The sequence below is a fragment of the Ailuropoda melanoleuca genome, chromosome 13 (assembly GCF_002007445.2).
Source record: "Ailuropoda melanoleuca isolate Jingjing chromosome 13, ASM200744v2, whole genome shotgun sequence".
Taxonomy (NCBI): Eukaryota; Metazoa; Chordata; class Mammalia; order Carnivora; family Ursidae; genus Ailuropoda; species Ailuropoda melanoleuca.
Window position 1 is genome coordinate 1,931,059 of NC_048230.1, and position 24,108 is coordinate 1,955,166.

The 24,108-nt window shown below is 44.9% G+C and overlaps 1 protein-coding gene across 1 annotated transcript in view; it reads left to right on the plus strand.

Annotated features, from left to right (window-relative positions):
• Positions 1-23,743, plus strand: part of PRPF8 (pre-mRNA processing factor 8) — a 31,167-nt gene extending 7,424 nt beyond the window's left edge. Inside the window, exons 17-43 of the mRNA XM_002918038.4 lie at positions 62-225; positions 379-505; positions 625-817; positions 1,105-1,292; positions 1,454-1,692; positions 1,919-2,065; positions 2,262-2,472; positions 2,680-2,796; positions 13,448-13,695; positions 13,928-14,107; positions 14,304-14,439; positions 14,553-14,722; positions 14,869-14,998; positions 15,115-15,261; positions 15,454-15,614; positions 15,917-16,108; positions 16,492-16,729; positions 16,866-16,994; positions 18,871-18,984; positions 19,066-19,239; positions 19,542-19,735; positions 20,645-20,884; positions 20,982-21,123; positions 22,640-22,780; positions 22,923-23,062; positions 23,139-23,341; positions 23,492-23,743. Coding sequence (XP_002918084.1) covers positions 62-225; positions 379-505; positions 625-817; positions 1,105-1,292; positions 1,454-1,692; positions 1,919-2,065; positions 2,262-2,472; positions 2,680-2,796; positions 13,448-13,695; positions 13,928-14,107; positions 14,304-14,439; positions 14,553-14,722; positions 14,869-14,998; positions 15,115-15,261; positions 15,454-15,614; positions 15,917-16,108; positions 16,492-16,729; positions 16,866-16,994; positions 18,871-18,984; positions 19,066-19,239; positions 19,542-19,735; positions 20,645-20,884; positions 20,982-21,123; positions 22,640-22,780; positions 22,923-23,062; positions 23,139-23,341; positions 23,492-23,646 — 4,620 coding nt within the window. The 3' untranslated portion in view covers positions 23,647-23,743. The remainder of the gene's footprint in view (positions 1-61; positions 226-378; positions 506-624; positions 818-1,104; positions 1,293-1,453; positions 1,693-1,918; positions 2,066-2,261; positions 2,473-2,679; positions 2,797-13,447; positions 13,696-13,927; positions 14,108-14,303; positions 14,440-14,552; positions 14,723-14,868; positions 14,999-15,114; positions 15,262-15,453; positions 15,615-15,916; positions 16,109-16,491; positions 16,730-16,865; positions 16,995-18,870; positions 18,985-19,065; positions 19,240-19,541; positions 19,736-20,644; positions 20,885-20,981; positions 21,124-22,639; positions 22,781-22,922; positions 23,063-23,138; positions 23,342-23,491) is intronic.
• Positions 23,744-24,108: the final 365 nt, after the last annotated feature.

Below are 24,108 nucleotides of genomic sequence, written 5' to 3' on the forward strand. Positions count from 1 at the left end.
CGTACCTTGTCCGCAGGGATTAGGCCACGGTGGGAGGCTGATTATCACGTCTGTTTCGCAGGATGGGCCATACATCACAGCAGAGGAAGCGGTGGCAGTGTATACCACCACTGTGCATTGGTTGGAGAGCCGGAGGTTCTCACCCATCCCATTTCCCCCACTCTCCTACAAGCATGACACCAAGTTGCTCATCTTGGCCTTGGAGCGGCTCAAGGAAGCTTACAGGTGAGGAATAGAGTAGGTAGATTCTTTTGGGAAGGTGAGAGCGTGGAGAACAGCGTCATTGTCAGAGGCCAAAGGAAGAAGGTTTAGCCTCAGTCCTTTCTGGGTTTAGTTTCCTCTTGGTTTTTCCATTCATCTTTCCTTTTTCCTTGTCAGTGTGAAGTCTCGGTTAAACCAGTCTCAGAGGGAGGAGCTAGGTCTGATTGAGCAAGCCTATGACAACCCCCATGAGGCATTGTCCCGCATCAAGCGTCACCTCCTCACACAGAGAGCCTTTAAAGAAGTGAGTAAGCTGCCTCTTCAAGTTTTCTATTAGCTATGCTATTCATTCATGGCACCCAGGGTAGTGGGTTGCCTTAGGTGATTGGTGGATCCCAGTAAGCCAGCTTCCCTGTCCCACAGGTGGGCATTGAGTTCATGGATCTCTATAGCCACCTGGTGCCAGTATATGATGTGGAGCCTCTGGAGAAGATCACTGATGCCTACTTGGACCAGTACCTTTGGTATGAAGCTGACAAGCGCCGCCTTTTCCCGCCGTGGATCAAGCCTGCTGACACAGAACCACCTCCTCTGCTTGTTTACAAGTGGTGCCAAGGTAAAGGTTTTCTTGCTTTGCCCTTGGACATTGAGGTGAATTGGGTTGATTTGAGGTGAATTGAGTTCTACATCAAAATTCTCATTCAGGCAGTATACTTAGTTTATTCTCTTGCTGCACAGGTGCCAGAGAAATAGTGTTGATGTTAAACCAAGCAAGGCCGACACTCTTTAGCAGTCCAGATGAATGAGTGGAGTGAGATGAGGTTATGGGTTATGATAGGTACTGCAGGCACTAGCCTTGGAAGGGAATTTCTAACCTGGAGACCTGTCTTGCCTACTCCTCAGGCATCAATAATCTGCAGGACGTGTGGGAGACGAGTGAGGGTGAGTGCAATGTTATGCTGGAATCACGCTTTGAGAAGATGTATGAAAAGATCGACTTGACCCTGCTTAATAGGCTGCTGCGACTCATCGTGGACCACAACATAGCTGACTACATGACAGCCAAGAACAACGTCGTCATCAACTATAAGGTGTGTCTTGGGGGCAGGGTATCAAGGAATTGGGGAGGGGTGTGTCTGGCTCCCTGGCGTAGGATTTGCTGAGGGGAGGACCAAAGAGGATGGGCCCCAGAAAGGCCTGGGACATGGCCGTGAGTTAAGAATCGTTCAGAGTTGTAAATCTTTCGTTCTAGGACATGAACCATACAAATTCTTATGGGATCATTAGAGGCCTGCAGTTTGCTTCATTCATCGTGCAGTACTATGGCTTGGTGATGGATTTGCTGGTGTTGGGACTGCACCGGGCCAGTGAGATGGCTGGGCCCCCTCAGATGCCCAATGACTTTCTTAGTTTCCAGGACATAGCCACCGAGGCTGCCCACCCCATCCGTCTCTTCTGCAGATACATCGATCGCATCCACATTTTCTTCAGGTGAGGGCTTGCCTGCACTCTTACCCTTGCAGGGCATTGAGGCATATGCCCAGCCTCTGGATGCAGCTATTATACCTTAGTTGACTAGTTTCTGGGTTGGGGCTCTAAAACGGAATGAAGTCCTGTGAGTAGGGTAGGGGTTGGAGGTGGGCTTTATTTGCAAAGCTGTAGGTCTCATAGGGTCCCAGGTTATTTCAGTCTCCGAAGTGCATCTTGCCTGGTGTAGGTTCACAGCAGATGAGGCTCGGGACCTGATCCAGCGTTACCTGACAGAGCATCCTGACCCCAACAATGAAAATATCGTTGGCTATAATAACAAGAAGTGCTGGCCCCGAGATGCCCGCATGCGCCTCATGAAGCATGATGTCAACTTGTGAGTCTTAAGTTGGGGCTGCGGGAGCTGGGAGAACATCAGCCTGAGGGACCCAGAGAACAGTTAGAGGGAATTTATGAGGTTGTGTCCTGGGTGGAAGGAGGGTACTCTCCTAGAATACTGACAGTCTGGTCTTCTGAGGGAAGTTCCTTCAAGTTCCAGGAGAGTGATGTGACCATATGTTCTTTGTGAGCAGGGGTCGGGCAGTGTTCTGGGACATCAAGAACCGTCTGCCACGGTCAGTGACTACAGTTCAGTGGGAGAACAGTTTCGTATCTGTGTACAGTAAGGACAACCCTAACTTGCTGTTCAACATGTGTGGCTTTGAGTGCCGCATCCTACCTAAATGCCGCACCAGCTATGAGGAGTTCACTCACAAGGATGGGGTCTGGAACCTACAGAATGAGGTATAGTCTGAAAAGGGGGCTTTGGTAGCTTTACCACCCCTGTACCTTTGGTGTGTGCAGGGGTGAGGAACACCATCACACCTTTTCATTATCAGTCAGTTGAGCCTTGTTGCATGGGTAGAGTTTAGTAGGGGGGGCAGGGGTCAGAGTTGGTCCTTGCTTCTAGGGCAGTAGCAGAGACAAATTAACCTTGACCTTATGGTTTAGGTTACTAAGGAGCGGACAGCTCAGTGTTTCCTGCGTGTGGATGATGAGTCAATGCAGCGCTTCCACAACCGTGTGCGTCAAATTCTGATGGCCTCTGGCTCTACCACTTTCACCAAGGTATATAAGGAGTCAGCCCTAGCATGCCTCATGTCCTCTGTCCATCTCGTTTCCCTTTCAACTCTTCCCCTGTTGGCTCTTGTTTCTTCCCAGCTTTTCTCAGTGTACCAGTTTCCATGCTTTACGGTATAGCGGCTTAGAGTATCAAATCAGCTCAGGTACTTTCTGGGAATACCCTGTAGGGAATGTGCAGCCTAGTTCTGTGTAGTTGTGATGACTCTAAATTAAGGTAAGGATAGAAGTTGGATTCTTGAATTTGAACAAAAATTTTCATTTTTTACATCTTACCAGGGGCTTATTATTTATTCATATGGTTCATCTTTTAAGCAATAACTGCGTATATAAAAAGCAAGTATAACTAGCTATCTCAGTGTTTATTTTCCCTTTCAGTTGCTTCTAAAGGCCCAGCTGAAGGCAGCTGGAATTGAGAAAGAATAATCTGGGGATTTGTTAACTGTGTATACTTAAGTTTCTGCAGGGTTTAAAAAGGCACCTTGTTCTTCCTGCTGTCTTTCCATGCTGTCATAATGGTGCACATAATGTCTTAGCTGACACTCTTAAGAGCATCAATAATGCCAAAAAGAGAAATGCCAGGTTCTTATTAGGCTGAATGCTTTTGTTAAGGATACATGTTCTTAGTTTTGTTTTTTAAGTTTTGTTGTCGTCGTCTTCGTTGTTAAGTAATCTCTACACCTAACTTGGGGCTCAAACTCACAACCTCAAGATCCAGAGTTGTGTGCTCTTCCAACTGAGTCATCCAGGCGTCCATTATCTTAGTATATCTTACATAAAATTTCTCATGTTTTGGGGGGGTTGTTAGTATAAGAAAAAGGTTTATCCTTTTAGGTTGGTTTATCCCCTCCAAAGGTCAAAATAATAAGAATTATGTAACTCATTCATTCCGTTGGTGTTTGTTTATAACTTTTGAGTTCAAGGGTCTGCACACACTACACATAACATAGAGTCTCTGCTTTGGTTGAGCTGGCCAACCTAGCTGGAGAGACAGATCCGTGGACAAGAGAACTGTAACAGGATGTAGTGTTTTTAGAGCTATAATATTATTTGGGAATCTGTGAGAAGACTCAAGTTAATGACTGTAGCCCAGTCTGGGAGAGGGAGAGGAAAGGCTTATCGGAAGAAGTGACATGCAGTGAGATAGGTGAGGGAGGGCATTCCTTCAGCCTTATGTCTGGAGAGGGAACTAGCATGATACGTGTAGGGCTATATAAAGTTCGGGTTGATTGGAGTACGGTTGTAGAGTTGGGACTGTTAAGAAATAGGGGCTGGATAGTTAAGCAAGAGCCAGATGCTGGAGGGTATTGCATGCCTTGTTAAGATCTTGTGAGGGTCTTAGGTGTAGGAGTGACTTTTCCAGATTTCTGTGTTAGGTGATTCTTTTTGCAGCTGTGGGTAGGATGGGTTTAGAGGAATGGGGTGGGAGATCAGGTTTGGAGACTTCTGAATTCCCGATGACAGTAATGAGAGCAGTGAGGAGACAGGAGCATATTTGATAAGTAGTTAGCAGGTAAAGTCAGCAGAGCCTTATTTTGGTGGGATGCCAGAGGGAAAGGAAGTAACAGTTTTTGGCATGACTGACTAGGTAGATATTGGCACTACCAGCTGGAAGAGTACAGGAAGAAGAGCAGGTTTAGGAGGGAAGATAAGTAGATTTAGTTTAGGATGTAACAAGTTTGAGGTTCCTGAGAACATCCAGATGGAGTCGTTTGGCAGGCATTTATTATATCATATTTCTTCCATTCCAAGATAAGTATATATGTACGTGTGTGTTTCCTCCCTTAGCATTGCTTCTTTTTTTTTTTTTTTTAAAGATTTTATTTATTTACTGGACAGAGAGACAGCGAGAGCGGAAATACCAGCAGGGGGAGTGGGAGAGGGAAAAGCAGGCTTCCTGCCGAGCAGGGAGCCTGATGTGGGGCTTGATCCCAAGACCCCAGGATCATGACCTGAGCCGAAGGCAGACGCTTAATGACAGAGCACCTAGGCGCCCCCCCCACCCCGCTCTGCTTAGCAATGCTTCTTAAATCAATGGTCTCTTAGATTTGCTGAAAAATACTTTGAGCTTTAAGTTTTTGAGGGAGAAATCAGGTGAGAAAGAGCAGTGAGGGGTAATTTTGAGGCTCCTATAAGATGTCCAAATGGAGATATTTTTGCAGTCTGAAGTTTGGAGAAGATATCTGGGTAGAAGATGTAGATCTAGGAGTCTGTCAGCATGAAGGTGGTGGTTTAAACCTCAAGAGTGAGCAAGATTGTCCAGGTCAGGTGTAGGGAAAGAGAAGAGCAGAGTGATGAATTTGGAACCATGGGAAACACTGAGCAGCAGTGTGGCCAGACTGGAAGAGTGCCGGGTCATCAGAGCCAAGGGATGTCAGGAATTGGGGCGGGCATTTAACAGTGTCAGTTGCCTAAGAGTGTTTCAGTTAGATAAGGCCTGAAAAGTATCCATTGGATTTGGCAGTCAGGACGTCATTGGTGACCTTAGCAAGAGCTGTTTCAGAAATAGTGGGGATAGAAGCCAGATTGCAGTGGGTGAGGCTTTATGGGAAGTGAGGGAGTGGAGACAGCAAGGACTGGCAACCTGCCAGAGCTGGAGTAAGAAGAAGGACATTAGATGCCACCTAGAGGGAGATTTTAAGTCAAGGCAGTATTTTTAAATGGGATTGGCTTGAACATGTTCCCATTAGGAAGGAGCCAGGGCAGTTCAGTGTGCAGCAGACCAGTGTGGTAAGTGATGGAGCAGTATTCTAAGGAGTTGTGGGGGGGGGGTATAGTAAAGGGCAAGCGTCCTCTGAACCTAAAAGAAGAGAGGTCTGGATAGATGTGAATGTAAAGTTGAGTGGAAAATTATAATAAATCGTGAATTTTCCTGTTTTGCCTGGGTTGAACTTGAGCACAGTGATGAGGTATGATAGGGTTGTTGAAGGGACTGTATGCTCCAGGTGGGTATGCTCAAGACAATGAGGACAACTCTTAGTGTGAGTTGTTCCCAGAAACACTTCAGCTGCTCAGTGACAGGATGGACAAAGTGCATATATTATAGCGTTGAGGTGATTCAGGATTGGGATTTGCCAGAGGACTGTTGAGGAGTGGTAAGGGATTAGATGCAGGGAAATCCAGAGTGCTGGCCCCTGTTGGGATCCTGGATTTGTTTGGCTGGGGGGAGGGCGGGCGGAGGTAGGAAGAGACCAGAAGAGGCCAAAGGCCTTGGAAGAAAGTATAGGATCAGAGGAGTAGATACGTGAGAGGTGAGAGCCTGAGTAGTATCACAGGTTAGGGAAAAGGTTTAGAAGTGATTAGAAGTACAGGTTCTGGAGTCCCGTCGGGTTCAGATCACAGCTCTGTCACATAACTAGTTGGGATTTTGGGCATGTCACCCACTTTGGGCCTTAGTTCTCTCCATAAAGTGGGGATACTGATGATGGGGTGCCTGGCTGGCTCAGTTGGAAGAACTTGCGACTCTAGATCTCAGGGGTTGTGAATTTGAGCCCCAAGTTGGGTGTACAGATTAGTTAATTAAATAAACTTTATTTAAAAATGGGGAGGGGCACCTGGGTGGCTCAGATGGTTGAGCATCTGCCTTCGACTCAGGTCATGATCTCTGGGTCCTGGGATAGAGCCCCATGTCAGGCTCCCAGCTCAGTGAGGAGTCTGCTTCTCCCTCTCTCCCTCTCTCTCTCAAGTAAATCTTTTTAAAAAATGGGGATACTGTTGTGTTATCTAGCTCAGAGGGCTTTTGTGAGAATTAATGAATGTAGTAAGTTATATTACTTAGTAAACTGCTTAATAAACGTTTGCTGTCATTAATTAGAGGGATCAGGGATTATGATCAGATAATAGAATATTGGAATTTATTTCCTGAGGTCTATTAAGGTAAAGTACTTGGAATAAAATTTCTTGGTCTTCCAGGGTTGATAATAGAGGGAAATATCCAGTAGGGTAAGAGGTGGCTGGACCTTAAAGCCCTTATTCTTGTCCTCTAAAATTTCATTCTTCTTGGACTCTGGCAATCATTGCTGCCACTACCACTTTGGATCCTCTCGTCATCCTTGTTTTAGGTATATACAGCACACTAGCCTGAGCCTGGACACAGGACCGTTGCCTTCAGTCCTAGTAGGAACTACAAAATAAGGCTGGAACATTTAAGCAGGGTTTTGGTGAGGGCCAGGAATAGCAGAAGGAAAACAGAGATGGACATAGATAATCTGATTTATAAGGTACAGCCTGCTTAGCTTCAGTTTCTGAAGGGCCTTATGGCTCCCTTCCTGCTTGGTTTCCTGCCTTCCTACTCTGCTTCCGTCACCGGGGGAGTCCCTTTCTGCATGTCCAGATGACTTGAAGTCTAAAGCCAGAGGGACAGGGGTGCCTGGGTGGGGCTCCTGGGCAGCTCAGTCTGTTAGGTGTCTGCCTTATGCTTGGGTCATGATCCTGGGTTCTGGGAGTGAGCCCCATGTTCGGGCTTTTTTGCTTTTCTTTTCTTTCCTTTTCTTCTTTTTTTTTTTTTTTTTTTTTTTTAAGTTTTTTTTTTTTTTTTTNTTTATTTGCCAGAGAGACAGCCAGCGAGAGAGGGAACACAAGCAGGGGGAGTGGGAGACGAAGAAGCAGGTTCCCAGCGGAGGAGCCTGATGTGGGGCTCAATCCCAGGACTCTGGGATCACACCCTGAGCCGAAGGCAAATGCTTAATGACCGAGCCACCCAGGCGCCCCCTTTTTCGCTTTTCTATTTCAGTGTTTTCTGCTCTCATAGTATATTTCCTTTGCTTACATTGGGTTTAATTTGCTCTTAGTTTTCTAGTTTAAGGTAAAGTTTAGATGATCAATTTTGGATCTTTTTAAATATTTTTAAATATAAGCATCCAATGCTGTAAATATTCCTCTAAGCACTGCTTCAGCTGCATCCCTCAAATTTTGATAAGTTGTGTCTTTATTTTCATTCAGTTAAAAATATTTTCTAGGGGCGCCTGGGTGGCACAGCGGTTAAGCGTCTGCCTTCGGCTCAGGGCGTGATCCCGGCGTTATGGGATCGAGCCCCACGTCAGGCTCCTCTGCTGTGAGCCTGCTTCTTCCTCTCCCACTCCCCCTGCTTGTGTTCCCTCTCTCGCTGGCTGTCTCTGTCTCTGTCAAATAAATAAATAAAATCTTAAAAAAAAAATATTTTCTAATTCCCTGGAGAGTTTTTATTTCACCCATATGTTATTTAGAAGTAAGCTATTTAATTTAAAAATATTTGTGGGTTTTCCAGGTATTTTTGTTATTAGTTGCTAGTGTAATTCCATTATGGTCAGAAAACCTGTTTTGTATGATCTTAGTCTTTCCAAATGTCTTAAGACTTGTTCTGTGGTCTAGCATGTAAGTTCTGTCTTGGTGACTATCTCGTGTACTTGAGAACAATCTGTAATCTACTATTGGGTAGTGTTTTATAAATGTCAGGTAGATTGAATGTGGTGTTCGTGTTTGAGTCTTTCTATACCCTTAATGGTTTTTTTTGTCTACTTTTATCAGTTAAGAGTCTTGGAAATCTCCAACTACAATTGCGGATTTATTTTCTCTTTCAGGTCCATCTTTTTTGTTTTGGGGTTGTTTTGTTTTTGAAAGGGGTTGTTCAGAGACACAGTTCACTTAATTAAAGACATTCAAGCTTTGGGGCACTGGGGTGGCTCAGTCCGTTAAGGGTCTGACTTCAGCTCAGGTCATGAACCCAGGGTCCTGGGATCAAGCCCCATGTCAGGCTCCGCACCCAGCAGGGAGTCTGCTTGTCTCTCTTCTCCCTCTCTGGCCACCCCCCTTGCCTCTTGCCCCCCCACACTTGTGCACCCGCATGCACATGTGCGCTCTCTCTGAGAAATAAGACATCCAAGCTTTTAGCATAAAGCCACGTGACATTTTTCAAGAAAATTATATATTTTTTGAGCATGGAAGAATTTCTGAAGTTCAGAAATCTGGAAGAATTTCTGAAGTTCAGAAATCTGGAAGAATTTCTGAAGTTCAGAAATCTGATAATGATTAGGTTGTAATTGTATAAAAAGGCAGGGCATTTTGTTGAACGCAACTGAAAGTTGGGCAAAATATAGTTGGCTTGGATATGAAAAACCAACAAGGACTCATCCAAGGTATCAGCAGGCTTATAGGAGTGGGGGGCCGTTTCGTTGATACCACATGCAAACGGACAAACCTTTGTCCAAGGAGCAGTGAACCTGCATACAGGTGACGACCAAGGGAATGTGCCAGATGAAGTGCTATGTCATGTACCTGAAGAGACTGCTAGAGTTAGAACTGGGCTTTGTAACTGGTACAAAGACACCACTACTGGGTTTTTTTGGGGGGTTTTTTGTTTTTGGAAAGATTTTATTTATTTGACAGAGAACACAAGTGGGGTCGGGGGAGGAGCAGACACCCCGCTACGCATGGAACCTGACACAGGGCTTGATCTCAGGACCTTGGGATCATTACCTGTGCCGAAGGCATCCGTTCAACAGATTGAGCCACCTAGGGACCCCTACAAAGACGCTTTTTTTTTTTTTTTTTTTTAGATTTTATTTATTTGAGAGCGAGAGAGAGAGAGTGAGAGCGCGCGTGTGCACTAGCCGGTAGAGGGGCAGAGGGACAGGGAGCAGCAGGCTCCCCACCAAGCAAGGAGCCTGACTTGGGGCTCCATCCCAGGATGTTGGGATTGTGACCTGAGCCAAAAGCAGACACGTAACCAACTGAGCCACCCAGGCGCCCCTACAAAGACACTTCTGTACATAACGAGCAATTCTGTTGATACCCCTGGAAGGAATATGCATTGTTCATACCCTTGGACATAATTACATGATTTTTTTTTTAGTTTTCTGCTTCAGCAGGACCACCATTTTTGTTTTATATGTTTTAAAGCTCTGTAATTAGGTATATATTCAGGATTATCATGGCTCCGTGCCCAGCGTGGAGCCCAGTGCAGGGATTGAACCTACGACCCTGAGCTCAAGACCCGTGCTAAGATCAAGAGTCAGACGCTTAACTAATGGAGCCACTCAGGTGCCCTATAGGATTATTATATCTTCTTAATTGATTCTCTTATCATTACGAAATGTACCTCTTTATTCATGGTAATATTCTCTGTCCTGAAGTCTACTTTGTCCGTTACTAGTAATGCTACTGGAGCTTTGTTTTGTGTTTGCATGGGTATCTTTTTCCGTCTTTTTACTCTTAACCTCCAGTTAAGTTTAATAGAACTATCAGTATAGTTGGGTTTAAATCTGCCTATCATTTTCTTTGTTTCTTATTCTGCTTTTTTTTTTTCCTGCTATCTTTTGGATTAAGTGGGATTTTTTTTTTGGTTTGGGTTTTGGTTTTTTAAGATTGCATTTTTTTTTTTTTAAAGTAATCTCTTCACCCAGCATGGGGCTTGAATTCACAACCCTGAGAGTCACATGTTCCACCAGCTGGGCCAGCCAGGTACCCTGGGTGGGTTTTTTGTTTTGTTTGATTTAGTTTCACTCTTTGCTTACTAATTACACATATTTTTGTTGTTGTTGTTTTGGGGGGGGTTTTTTGGTTGCTCTGTACACCTCTGACTTACCACAGTCTCTACTGTAACCATTAGTCGGCTACTAAGATCATTCTACATATAGTATGAGAACCTTACAACACTACTCCCATTTTCCCCCTCATTCTTTGTAGTATTTTTGTCATATGTTTTAACTGTATTATAAATACAACAATACTTCATTACTAGTTTTTGCTCTAAACAGCCTTTATCTTTTATAGAAATTACAAAATGAGCAAAATATCTTTTACATTTTACTCACATAGTTTTTCTGGTTTTCTCCGTTACTTTATGTAGATCTAGATTTCCATCTGGTATTGTTTTCATTCTACTTAAAGAATTTCCTTTAACATTTCTTGTAGTAAGTCTGCTGGCAGTGAGTACTCTCTGCTTTTGTTTGTCTGAAAAAGTGTTTACATTGCCTTCATTTCTATTAATGTGAACTGTTACCTTTTTTTTGCGATTTTACAATGTTATTAATTCCATCAGTATATTTTTTAAATTTCAGATACTGTCATTTTTATCTCTAGACATTCCATCAGGGTGTTTAGTATCTTCTTTTCTCTCCTTATTTTATTCATATTTTTCTTTATATATTCAAGCATAATTATAAGAGTTGTTAAATAGCTGTTTTAAGGTCCTTGTTTACTAATCTCATTATTTGTGTTATTGCTAGGTTTGTTTCTGTTGATTGAGTTTTTTCTGATTATGGATAATTATTTCCTTTTTTTGCATGAATGGTAATTTTTTATTACATGCTAGAAATTTTGAGTTTTACATCGTTTATAGGTTTTGTTATGTTTTGTTAAAGAGTATTGAGTTGCGTTATGTGCAGTTCAGGAGCTTGCGGATTAGTTTGATCCTTTTAAGGCTTGCTCTGAAGCTTGGTTATGGGAAATCTATAGCACCCTTTGTTCTGCGGCTAATGTACCTCCATTGCTAGGTTGGTAACTTTCTTGGTGCTCTACCCAGTTCCCATGTATTACAGGGTCTCTCTACTCTGGCAGGTGGGAACACAAACTGTTGGTAACCTCATATGACTTGTGGGACTTGTTCAGCTTTCTGATCTGTGCCGTTCTTTTGTATTATTATCATTTAAATTCAGTTAGCCAACATATAATACATCATTAGTTTCAGGTGTAGAGTTTAGTTAATCATCACTTGCCTGTAACACCCAGTGCATATCACATCAGTACCATCCTTAATGCCCATCACCAGTTACCCCATCCCCCCACCGACCTCCCCTCCAGCAACTCTGTTTGTTTCCTAGAGTTAAGAGTCTCTGTGGTGTTCTTCTAGACCTTGGGGTTTTACTGCATACTGATTGGTACTCAGCCAAGAGCTTGACTGAATCCCTTCATGGATCTCCAGAAATCTCTTTCTGAGAACTTGCTTCTCTCTAGTACTTCTACCCCACAAATTTTAGCTTCCTTGGTCTCCTGAGCTCTAATCTCTGTCTCTTCAGTTCAGTGAGACTGTTGGGCTTTGTTTCCCTTACCCCTCCATGTGTATGGTGCATCTGGGAAACTGCCAGTAGGCAGGAAGCTGGGGCAGTTGTGGGGCTCACTTTTGTTTCCTTTTTCTCAAGGGTCATGGTCGGTGTTGCCTATTTGTCAGTTGTCTAAAGATACTGTTTTATGTATTTTGCTTTGTTTTGTACTTCTTTATACTGACTGGGAAGGCAATCTCTGTGGCCCCATTAGTTTTCATTCCCTCTCTTAATTTTTAGTAGCTTTTCTCATCCCTTTTTCTCCCCATCCACTCCAAATTACTTACTATATTTGCTCTTATTTTAAGTGTTTATATTGCCTTAATTGATTTTTTTGAGATTAAATTCACACTTAAAAATATACAATTCAGTATATTCATAAAATTATGCAACCATCACCACTATCTAATTCTGAAACATTTTCATCACCCCCAAAAAAGAAACCCTATACCCATGAACAGTCATTCACTCCCCATTGTTCCCACCACATCCAGCTCTTGGCAACCACAAATTTACTTTCTGTCTATATGATTTTGCCTTTTCTGGACATTTCACATAAACAGAATTGTGTAGTATGTGACTTTTTTGGGTGGTTTCCCCCCTTTTTTTTTTTTAAGATTTATTTATTTTAGAGTGAGAGAGAGCATAAGTGTGCAAGTAGGGGGTGGGGCAGACCAGGAGAGAGAATCTTCAGACTCCCACTGAGCATGGAGCCTGATACAGGGCTTGATCCCAGGACTCTGAGATAATGACCTGAGCCGAAACCAAGAGTCAGATGCTTAACTGACTGTGCCACCCAGGCGCCCGTCTAGTCTTTCACCTAACATGTTCTAAAGAGTCATCTGTATTGTAGCATGTGTTAATACTTGAATCCTTTTCATGGGTGAATAATATTCTTTTATATGGATATACCACATTTTGTTTTTCCGTTTGTCAGTTGATGGACATTTGGGTTTTTTTACACTTTTTAGCTATTATGAATAATGCTGTTATGAACATTTTGTATACATTTCTGTGTGGACGTATGTTTTCATTTCTTTTGGGTATATACTTAGAATTGCTGGATCATATGGTAATAACTATGTTTAACCTTTTGAGGAACTGCCAGGTGATGGTTCAACCATTGTACCATTTCACATTCCCACCAGCAGTACATAAGTGTTCCATTTTCTTCACACTCCTGCTAACACTTGTCACTGCTTTATAGCCATTACTGTGGGTGTTAAATAGTATCTCATAGTAGTTTTTTGGGTTTTTGTGTGTGTGTTTTTTAAAGATTTTATTTATTTATTGGAGAGAGAGAGAGACACAGTGAGAGAGGGAACACCAGCAGGGGGAGTGGGAGGGGGAGAAGCAGGCTTTCCAGCTGAGCAGGGAGCCAGATGCGGGGCTCGATCCCAGGACCCTGGGATCATGACCTGAGCCAAAGGTAGACGCTTAACAACTGAGCCACCCAGGCGCCTCCTCATAGTAGTTTTGATTTATATATACTTTCCTAATAACAATGAGCTCAAATCTTCCTTGAAAACTAGGGGGAATATAATTAACTGGATCAAATAGTCCCTACCACCTACCCCCTCCCATAGCTCACCTATAATTTGCTTTCTCCCCACTTTTTTCAGATTGTGAATAAGTGGAACACAGCTCTTATAGGCCTTATGACATACTTTCGGGAGGCTGTGGTGAACACCCAGGAGCTTCTGGACTTGCTAGTGAAGTGTGAGAACAAGATCCAGACACGTATCAAGATTGGCCTCAACTCCAAGATGCCCAGTCGGTTCCCACCTGTTGTGTTCTATACCCCTAAGGAGTTGGGTGGACTTGGCATGCTCTCAATGGGCCATGTGCTCATCCCCCAGTCTGACCTCAGGTAGGACTTGGTTGAAAATCTCACTACGGGCTCCTGGCTGCCTCAGTTGGAAGAGCATGCAACTCTTTATCTCAGGGTCATGAGTTTGAGCCCCACGTTGGGTGTAGAGATGACTTAAATAAATAAATAAACAAAAAACTTTTTAAAAGGGGGGAAAGTCTTGCTAGACCCTGAGGGAAGGGGATGTTCTTTACTTTTAGGGTTTTCTAATGTTGGTTGTGTCCGCAAACAGGTGGTCCAAGCAGACAGATGTAGGTATCACACACTTTCGTTCAGGAATGAGCCATGAAGAAGACCAGCTGATTCCCAACTTGTACCGCTACATACAGCCATGGGAGAGTGAGTTCATTGATTCTCAGCGGGTCTGGGCTGAGTATGCACTGAAGAGACAAGAGGCCATTGCTCAGAACAGGTACACATCCAGGAAGGCATAGCAGTCCCGTCAGGAGGGGTGATGTTTGAGCCTTGCGTGGAGGTCAGGAACAGAGCATGCCATATTTTTATGGAGACGGAAGTACGTTCTACATCTGACCCATTTACCTTGGCCAGGGAGGAATGCTAAACTCTGTGTGAATGCATGTTTGACTTAGATCTTTTTTCTTTGATAGACGACTGACCTTAGAAGATCTAGAAGATTCATGGGATCGTGGCATTCCTCGAATCAACACCCTCTTCCAGAAGGACCGGCACACATTGGCTTATGATAAGGGCTGGCGTGTTCGAACTGACTTTAAGCAGTACCAGGTACATGGAGAGGATGGTAGAGATTTTCCCTGAATTAAAAGAATCCGTGGCCATGCCAGGAATCTGGGGCACTAGGCACCCAGAAGCTTAATGGTACTTGCCTTGCCATCTAGGTTTTGAAGCAGAACCCTTTCTGGTGGACACACCAGCGGCATGATGGGAAGCTCTGGAACCTGAACAACTACCGTACAGACATGATCCAGGCCCTGGGTGGTGTGGAAGGCATTCTGGAACACACACTCTTCAAGGGCACTTACTTCCCTACCTGGGAGGGGCTTTTCTGGTGAGGATTCTCTTCTCCCCTTACAGTAACCTGTCATAATACTAGCTCATCCCTTGTGTGCTTTTGTGTTCTCCTTTGGTGTTTACCAGAGAGCAGTGCTCTTGAGAGATGGCAGGGCATCACTTTACCTGGCCTCTTCTCCCCAGGGAAAAGGCCAGTGGTTTTGAGGAGTCTATGAAGTGGAAGAAGCTAACTAATGCTCAGCGATCAGGATTGAACCAGATTCCCAATCGTAGGTTCACCCTCTGGTGGTCCCCAACCATCAACCGAGCCAACGTGAGTGTGATAGACCTGGGAGACAGGAAGCTAAAAGCAAGTGTTTCTACTTCCTTAATGATGTCCTTAGAACCAAAGTCTCTTGACCTCTGTTATCCCTCTCTTTTTCCTGTCAGGTGTATGTAGGCTTTCAGGTGCAGCTGGACCTAACGGGTATCTTCATGCATGGCAAGATTCCCACACTGAAGATCTCTCTTATCCAGATATTCCGAGCTCACTTATGGCAGAAGATCCACGAGAGCATTGTGATGGACTTGTGTCAGGTGGGCCAGAATTGAGGGGAGAGGGGACCACCAGAAGTCAGGTCAGCTCCCTCTTGGGTATGGGAAATCCATCCTGGCAGCACTGAGGGTGAGACGTGAATTGTGGTGCCAGGTGCCACATCTGAAATTCTACAAGCCCTCATTCCTAGTGGGCTTCCGTAGCAGTTATAACCTTTGTACCTTTGCCTCCAGGTGTTTGATCAGGAACTGGATGCACTAGAAATTGAGACAGTACAAAAGGAGACAATTCATCCTCGAAAGTCCTATAAGATGAATTCTTCCTGTGCAGATATCCTGCTCTTTGCCTCCTATAAGTGGAATGTCTCCCGGCCCTCATTGCTAGCAGACTCCAAGTAAGTGCTTTATAACCAAGCCCTAGGCATTCAGGAAGCTTGGTTTTTACTGTTCTTCTAGCAGTGCTACTTTAGGAATTGTCTGCTTTTCTTTCTGACTTGGGTACAGTGCCATCCCTGGATCCTGTCGACACCCTCAAAGACCTGCTAATTCTCTGGGTGAGGGACTTGCTGATCCGAAACAGGCAAAGGGATTGGGAATTTTGAGTTAGAGGTAGTGATTGGGAGTTCATGTGGTTCTGGGACATTGGTGGTATTAGTGGCTTCTTGGAAGCATGGATTCCTGACCTCTCTACCCACAGGGATGTGATGGATAGTACCACCACTCAGAAGTATTGGATTGATATCCAGTTGCGCTGGGGGGACTATGATTCCCATGACATTGAACGCTATGCCCGGGCCAAGTTCCTGGACTACACCACAGACAACATGAGTATCTACCCTTCGCCCACTGGTGTGCTTATTGCCATTGACCTGGCCTATAATCTGCACAGGTAAGTTGGAGCTCAGAAGCATGTCTATTTTCTATCAGTCCCATACTTTATTTTTTAATTTTATTTATTTTTTAAGTAAATTACGGCCGGTGTGGGGCTTAAACTCAAAGATTCTGAGATCAAGAGTTAAATGATCTGAGCGTGCCAGCAGGCACCCCAGTCGGCCCTGTACTTTAATGTACATGTGTTTTTTAGTTTGCCAACTAAAAAGTGGCACTTCCTTTTTCTGATTCATTGACTTTTTCTTCTTTGCCTCTGTGTACGTGAGCAGACACTTGTCAGCCTGGCCAGCAGTCTTTTCTTTCTCTGTAGAGTTCCATTTTGCCTTTTTCCTGGGGCTGCCAGCCTGGTCTTCACTCTTCTTGCCTCTTCTATTCTCATAGTGCCTATGGAAACTGGTTCCCTGGCAGCAAGCCTCTCATACAGCAGGCCATGGCCAAGATCATGAAGGCAAACCCTGCTTTGTATGTGTTACGTGAACGGATCCGCAAGGGGCTGCAGCTCTATTCATCTGAGCCCACTGAGCCCTATCTGTCCTCTCAGAATTATGGTGAGCTCTTCTCCAACCAGATTATATGGTTTGTGGATGACACAAATGTCTACAGAGTGACTATCCACAAGGTGAGAATTAGAAGCAATGTAGGAATGTGGGGCTCTGTATATGCCTATGGGAGGATGTTAAGGCAAATGCGTACATACAGGGTGAAGGCATGATGGTTGTGTCTAGGCTGTGCTAACTGATGTAATCATTTTTTAGACCTTTGAAGGGAACTTGACCACCAAACCCATCAACGGGGCCATCTTCATCTTCAATCCACGCACAGGGCAGCTGTTCCTCAAGATAATCCACACATCTGTGTGGGCTGGACAGAAGCGTTTGGGGCAGGTGAGCCAGTTGAAGGGTAGAGAAGCCATGAACTTTTTTTACCTCTTTTTCTACCTTCTATCCCTTTTTCTTTGGGGGGTTGTATGTGGGAGACGGTGGAGGTAGGGGGCATCCCCCTGTTTCTGAGAGATTAAAGGTATGTCATTTGAACCTTTTCCCTGAATTACTTAACTTGAGAAGTATTCTCCTATAGGAGGCCCAGCAATGTGTGAGGTCCTTCGTTACCTACAGTTGGTTTCTCTGTTTCTTGACTCTCCCATCTTTAACCTATCCTAAACAAGATTGCCAAAAGTCATCTTTCTAAAGGGAACGAGTATTCTTTTTTTTTTTTTTAAGATTTTATTTATTTGACAGCGCAGCAGGAGGAGTGGCAGGCAGAGGGAAAGAGAGAAAACAGCCTTTCTGCTCAGCAGGGAGCCCGATGTGGGGCTCGATCCCAGGATCCTGGGATCATGACCTGAGCTGAAGGCAGACACTTAATGAACTGAGCCACCCTGGTGCCCCATGGAACAAGTATTCTTAAAACATCACTTTTACCAAATTTATACCTCTAAGTCCTTTTTTTTTTTTTTTTGAGATTTTATTTATTTATTTGACAGGCAGTGAGAGAGGAAACACAAGCGGGGGAGTGGGAGAAGGAGAAGCAGGCTTCCCACTGAGCAGGGAGCTCATGTGGGGCTTGATCCCAGAACGCTGAGATCATGACCTGAGCCGAAGGCAGACACTTAATGACTGAGCCACCCAGGCGCCCCATCTACCTCTAAGTCCTTGGTAGCTCCTTTCTTCCTAATGAATTAAATCTTCTTTGGCTTCCTAGAGACTTGATATCTAGCTGGGTTATAACCTGTCCAACCATGGTTTCTCTTCCTTTAAAACACGTTTCCTGGGCGTCTGGGTGGCTCAGTCGGTTGAGCGTCTGCCTTTGGCTCAGGTCATGATCCCAGGGTCCTGATCCTGGGATGGAGCCCAACGGGCTCCCTGCTCAGTGGGAGTTTGCTTCTCCCTCGCCCTCTGTCCCTCCTCTACCTCCCCCAACTTATGCGTACACACTCACTCTCTAATTAATTAATTAAAAACACCTGTTTCCTCTTGCAAACAATTTGGTATCCTATCCCCAAACTGATGTTCATTTCCACTTCTGTGGCTTTGTTTACATATCTTCTTTCTAGAACGAATTCCCTTCTTTACTCTCTTTTTTTTTTTTTTTTTTTTTTAAGATTTTTATTTATTTATTTGACAGAGATAGAGACAGCCAGCGAGAGAGGGAACACAAGCAGGGGGAGTGGGAGAGGAAGAAGCAGGCTCATAGCAGAGGAGCCTGATGTGGGGCTCGATCCCATAATGCCGGGATCACGCCCTGAGCCGAAGGCAGACGCTTAACCGCTGTGCCACCCAGGCGCCCCCCTTCTTTACTCTCTTAATCATAGTCTTACTCATTCCTTAAGACCTTTTTCTTTGTGCAGTGGGGCACCTGGGTGGCTGAGTCAGTCAAGTGTCCAGCTCTTGATTTCAGCTTGGGTTGTGATCTAAGGGTTGTGGGATCAAGCCCCCCTCCTCCAGCTCTGCGCTCACTGCGGAGTCTGCTTGGGAATCTTTTTCCCTCTGCCCCTCCTCTCACTTGTGTGTGCACAAGCGCTCTCTCTAAATAAATAGTCTTCCTGGTTCTTCGTGTAGCTTTTTATGATCTTTAGCCTTAATTTATTTTGTACCTGATATAATCAAATGCCGGTTTGTGGTATATCTTGTATGAGTTTTCTTTGGCCAGCTAGGTTGAAAAAGCCTTTTGGGTGATTATTTCAAGACTAGGATCTTTTGTTCTAGTTGACCTTGGGATGGTAGAAACTCAATTTCCATTTCTTCCCCACTTGCTTTTTAGTTGGCTAAGTGGAAGACAGCTGAGGAAGTGGCTGCCCTCATCCGATCTCTGCCTGTGGAGGAGCAGCCCAAGCAGATCATTGTCACCAGGAAGGGCATGCTGGACCCACTGGAGGTGAGAGGTGGATGAGGTAGAAGAGAGGAGACCTGAGACCTGCAGGCTCTGTTTCTAATCTTGGACTTGATCTCGTTTCAGGTGCACTTGCTGGACTTTCCCAATATTGTGATCAAAGGATCAGAGCTCCAACTACCTTTCCAGGCTTGTCTCAAGGTGGAAAAGTTTGGGGACCTCATCCTTAAAGCCACGGAACCCCAGATGGTTCTTTTTAATCTCTATGATGACTGGCTCAAGACTATCTCATCCTACACGGTATGAAACCACCTAACAAAGAGGGTCACTCTAAGAGAAGTGGGTCTGGGGCCATGCACGAGACAATCCTGTGCCTTCCTTAGCTTTTTCCCAGGTCCCTTATGAGGCCATTTTCACATCTTCAGCCTGTGGATGAGATAGCAACTCTATGCTCTGCATATCAAGTTGACTGGGGGAGCAGGGGAGGCTTCATCTTAGAGATTGAAATCAACTCCTGGGTTCCCTGAAAGGATAGAATCAAGGAAAGGGGGAGGACATCTAGTGGCTGACCCCCCCCCCCCAGCTGCTATCTCTCTTCTCAGGCCTTCTCCCGCCTCATCCTGATTCTGCGTGCCCTGCATGTGAATAATGACCGGGCGAAGGTGATCCTAAAGCCAGACAAGACGACTATTACAGAACCGCACCACATCTGGCCCACTCTGACTGACGAGGAGTGGATCAAGGTGGAGGTGCAGCTCAAAGATCTGATCTTGGCTGACTACGGCAAGAAAAACAAGTGAGCAGTGGTGGTGGGGAGATGGATGGAAGATCCTAAAAGTGTGAAATTAATGGTTCAGTATATGGTTTCTGGGTTTTTTGGAAACCTTTAGGTTCAGAAATTTCTCAAGGAATTGTCCTGGGGATGCCTATAGAAAAGAGGTAGGCAGTGTCTTCAGATAATGCAGAAAATATCTGTGTTTCAGGGCTTCAGTCTAATTCTTGGGCATTTTTTCTTTTTTAAAGATTTTATTTATTTATTTGACAGAGACAGCCAGTGAGAGAGGGAACACAAGCAGTGGGAGTGGGAGAGGAAGAAGCAAGCTCCTAGCGGAGGAGCCTGATGTGGGGCTCGATCCCAGAACGCTGGGATCACGCCCTGAGCCGAAGGCAGACGCTTAACCACTGTGCCACCCAGGCGCCCCTGGGCATTTTTTCATGTTGCCATTTTGAGCAGGGTATTTCTTTACTGTCCATACATTACAGGAAGTTTTAACTTCCCAGATCCCCAGGTACCATCACTACCCTCCCTGTCATTATGGCAACCAGAAATAAAAATGTCCATAGATTTCCAGGTACCCCTAGGGTGACTGACAATACTAGCTGTGATTGAGAACATGTTCTAAGGGTTTCTATTTTTGAGAATTGTCCTATAAACCAGGGCACTTTTTGTCAAAGAGAGGAAGGTCTGGCTACTGAGCAGGTTTGAGCGTGGCTGAAAGGTGTACATGCACAGAGCCGTCCTGGGCTGTGGTTGGTCTTATTGGTATTAGTGCATCTTCATGTCACACTTCTTTACAAATGCCACTTGAGGATTGTCTGGGGTAAGAGTCTGGGATCCCCTGTCGTACCAAGTTACACTCTTGCCATTGGGACATAATTGACTGAGGGAAGGGATCTTGTGGTGTGATCTGTGCTGTCCCCACAGTGTGAATGTGGCATCACTGACACAATCAGAAATTCGAGACATCATCTTGGGTATGGAGATCTCAGCACCATCACAGCAGCGGCAGCAGATAGCGGAGATTGAAAAACAGACCAAGGAGCAGTCACAGCTGACAGCAACACAGACTCGTACTGTCAACAAGCATGGTGATGAGATCATTACTTCTACCACCAGCAACTATGAGACCCAGACTTTCTCCTCTAAGACTGAATGGAGGGTTAGGTACTCTAAGGGGCAAAAGGGGTGGGGATGGCAAAGCCTACCTATACTAGCTGAGGCTCTAGGCTGGAGAGATGCTGACATTCTCCACCATTTTTAGGGCCATCTCTGCTGCCAACCTTCACCTAAGGACCAATCATATCTATGTTTCATCTGATGACATCAAGGAGACCGGTTATACCTATATCCTTCCCAAGAATGTGCTTAAGAAGTTTATCTGCATATCTGACCTTCGGGCCCAAGTGAGTAAGTGTGTTCAACCAGGCCATAGTGTGTGCCCAGTTGGTCTTACGTGCCTAAAACTCACCTGCGACTGCCTAGGACTTAAGGTGCTGGTGTCAGGATTCATGGATGAATAAATATATATCTAAGAATGGCCGAAACACCAGGAAAGGTTTTGGTTCCCACCAAATAGTATAAAGCTATGGCAATTAAAATGATGTATTGGCCCAAAAGTTATTGGAAGAGGATAGCATATAGTCAGAAACAGGTTCATGTGGATATAATAAATTTGTGTCAGATATGTAGGATTAAGGGTGCCTTATGCTTCTGAAACAATCAGAACCCTGCCCCACAACATATAAAAAGTAAAATGCGTGTGAAGATCCTGGATGTAAGATACTAAGCTGTAGAGTATTGGAGGAAAGTACTGGTTGCCTTAGTGTTGGGATAGCCTTCTTCAGACATAAAACCCAAAACCATAATCAAAATTAATAACTTGTGTGTGACAAAGACATACTAAAAACAAGAAGAAAATATTTGCATAATTCAAAAATTAGATGGATTAGAATCTAGGGAATTATCAGAAGTTGATTTAAAAACAAATAACTGGGGCTCGGTTAAGTGTCAGCCTTCAGCTCAGGTCATGATCCCAGAGTCCTGGGATCGAGCCCCACATTGGGCTCCCTGCTCAGCTGGGAGTCTGCTTCTCCCTCTTCCCCTGCTGTGTGCTCCCCCCAAAAAATAAAATAAAAATAAATAAAATAAATAAATAAATAATATTTTTTAAAATAAAAAATAAACAAAAACATAACTATAGAAGAATAGGCAAAGAATTTGAAGGTAGGGATGCCTGCTGCTTTCAGCTCAGGTCATGATTCCAGGGTCCTGGGATCAAGTTCCACATGGGGCTCCCTGCTCAGGGGGGAGCCACTTCTTCCTCTGCCTGCGGCTCCCCCTGCTTGTGTATGTGCTCTCTCTGACCAGTAAAATCTTTAAATAAAGAAAACAGTCTTAAGGTAGTTCAGAAAAGGAACTACAGATGGCCAATGAAAAGATGCTCAGCTTTACTGGTAATCAGGTAACTCATATTGTATAAAACACCCAGTTTGTGGCCTCGGGTTGGTGAATTTGAAAAGATTGTTGATATCCTGGGTGCGTGGTTTTATAGGAACCCAGGTCCTCTTACTTTGTTGATGGCAGTGTAAAATTTAAAATACCACCTCGTGGATTTAAGGATGTGTTCAGCTTGTGCAAATTCATGAGCCGTATGTTGGTGTGCTCATTTATTTGTGGATATTGTACAGATTATACTATGTAGATTCCTGAACCCCACTCGAGATTCTGATGTGGTAAGTCCAAGATGAGACCCATGTTTACATTTTGAACAAGCCCTCCAGGTGATTCTAATGCAAGAGATTCTGACCACACTCTGACCTATTTTTTGTTCTTGGGGAAGGGAACAAAACACAGGGCTAACAGCCCAGAGTCTAGAGTGGTACTAAGAATCATTTTGGTTCTTGACCGCTTTGTTTCCAGATTGCAGGATACCTATATGGGGTGAGCCCACCAGATAACCCCCAGGTGAAGGAGATCCGCTGCATCGTGATGGTACCACAGTGGGGCACTCACCAAACCGTGCACCTGCCTGGCCAGCTTCCCCAGCATGAGTACCTCAAGGTCAGTGGGGGTGTGGGAGAATGGGGGCCTTTTTCTTTCGGAGTGGTGGAGGGAAGGGAGCTGTGTTACTCTCATGGAGGTGATTCCCATCTGCAGATGGGGATAGGGCTCCAAATAGCTTTTCACCTCTCTTTGCATATAGGAAATGGAACCCTTAGGATGGATCCACACTCAGCCCAACGAATCCCCCCAGCTGTCACCCCAGGATGTCACCACCCATGCTAAGATCATGGCTGACAACCCGTCTTGGGATGGTGAGAAGACCATTATCATCACCTGCAGGTAGGCTTTGGTCCCCCTTGGGAGGAAGTATGGCGGGGCAGGCATTTCTCTGACTCTGTCCTCATCCCTCTTTCAGCTTCACACCAGGTTCTTGCACACTGACAGCCTATAAGCTGACCCCCAGTGGCTATGAATGGGGTCGCCAGAACACAGACAAGGGCAACAATCCCAAGGGCTATCTGCCCTCACATTATGAAAGGGTCCAGATGCTGCTGTCAGACCGCTTCCTTGGCTTTTTTATGGTTCCTGCCCAGTCCTCATGGAACTATAACTTTATGGGTAAGTTGGGGAGCACAGGGAAGTGGGACTGGAGTTAGGCCATCACCCTTGGCACTTGGGGCTTGACTCTGATTTGGAGATGGCCCAAGGACCCAGGCTGGGTGAGGCAGGTGCACCTGGTTAACAGCAGCCCTTTCCTTCTTCCCCAAGGTGTCCGGCATGATCCCAACATGAAGTATGAGCTGCAGCTGGCAAATCCTAAAGAGTTCTACCACGAGGTGCACAGACCTTCCCACTTCCTCAACTTCGCTCTCCTACAAGAGGGCGAGGTCTATTCTGCGGACCGAGAGGACCTCTATGCGTAGTTGTTTCCTCACCTCCCCCTGCTTCAGACGTCCCAAAGACTGGAGCCTTTTACCTCCAAAGAGAAGCTGGTGACATTCAGCAGCTTGGTCCCTTTTTCTCCTATTTGTGCTGTTTGTGTTATTGATCTCTAGTGGCTTGTAGTCCTGAGCAAAATATAATAAATTTTGTATAAATAGGAGTTTTTGAGTTTTTTTTTCCCCCTGAGCTCAAATTCTGAGTGTAGGGATGGCAGGAGGCTGGACTTGTTCACAGCAAAGTGCTGGCCTCAGCCTTGAAGAGGCATGAGGCCCCTAGTCCGTGGTGGTGGACCATGTATCCCCTAGATTCAGGTAACTGAGGTGGGGTTGGGCTTTCATACCCTTACTCCCTTGACCACATTTACCAACTTGCCTTCAAAATATTTACAAACCATCACTCCTTTCAACATCCTTTGGAGTGGCTGCTGCCATTTTCTGAGTCTG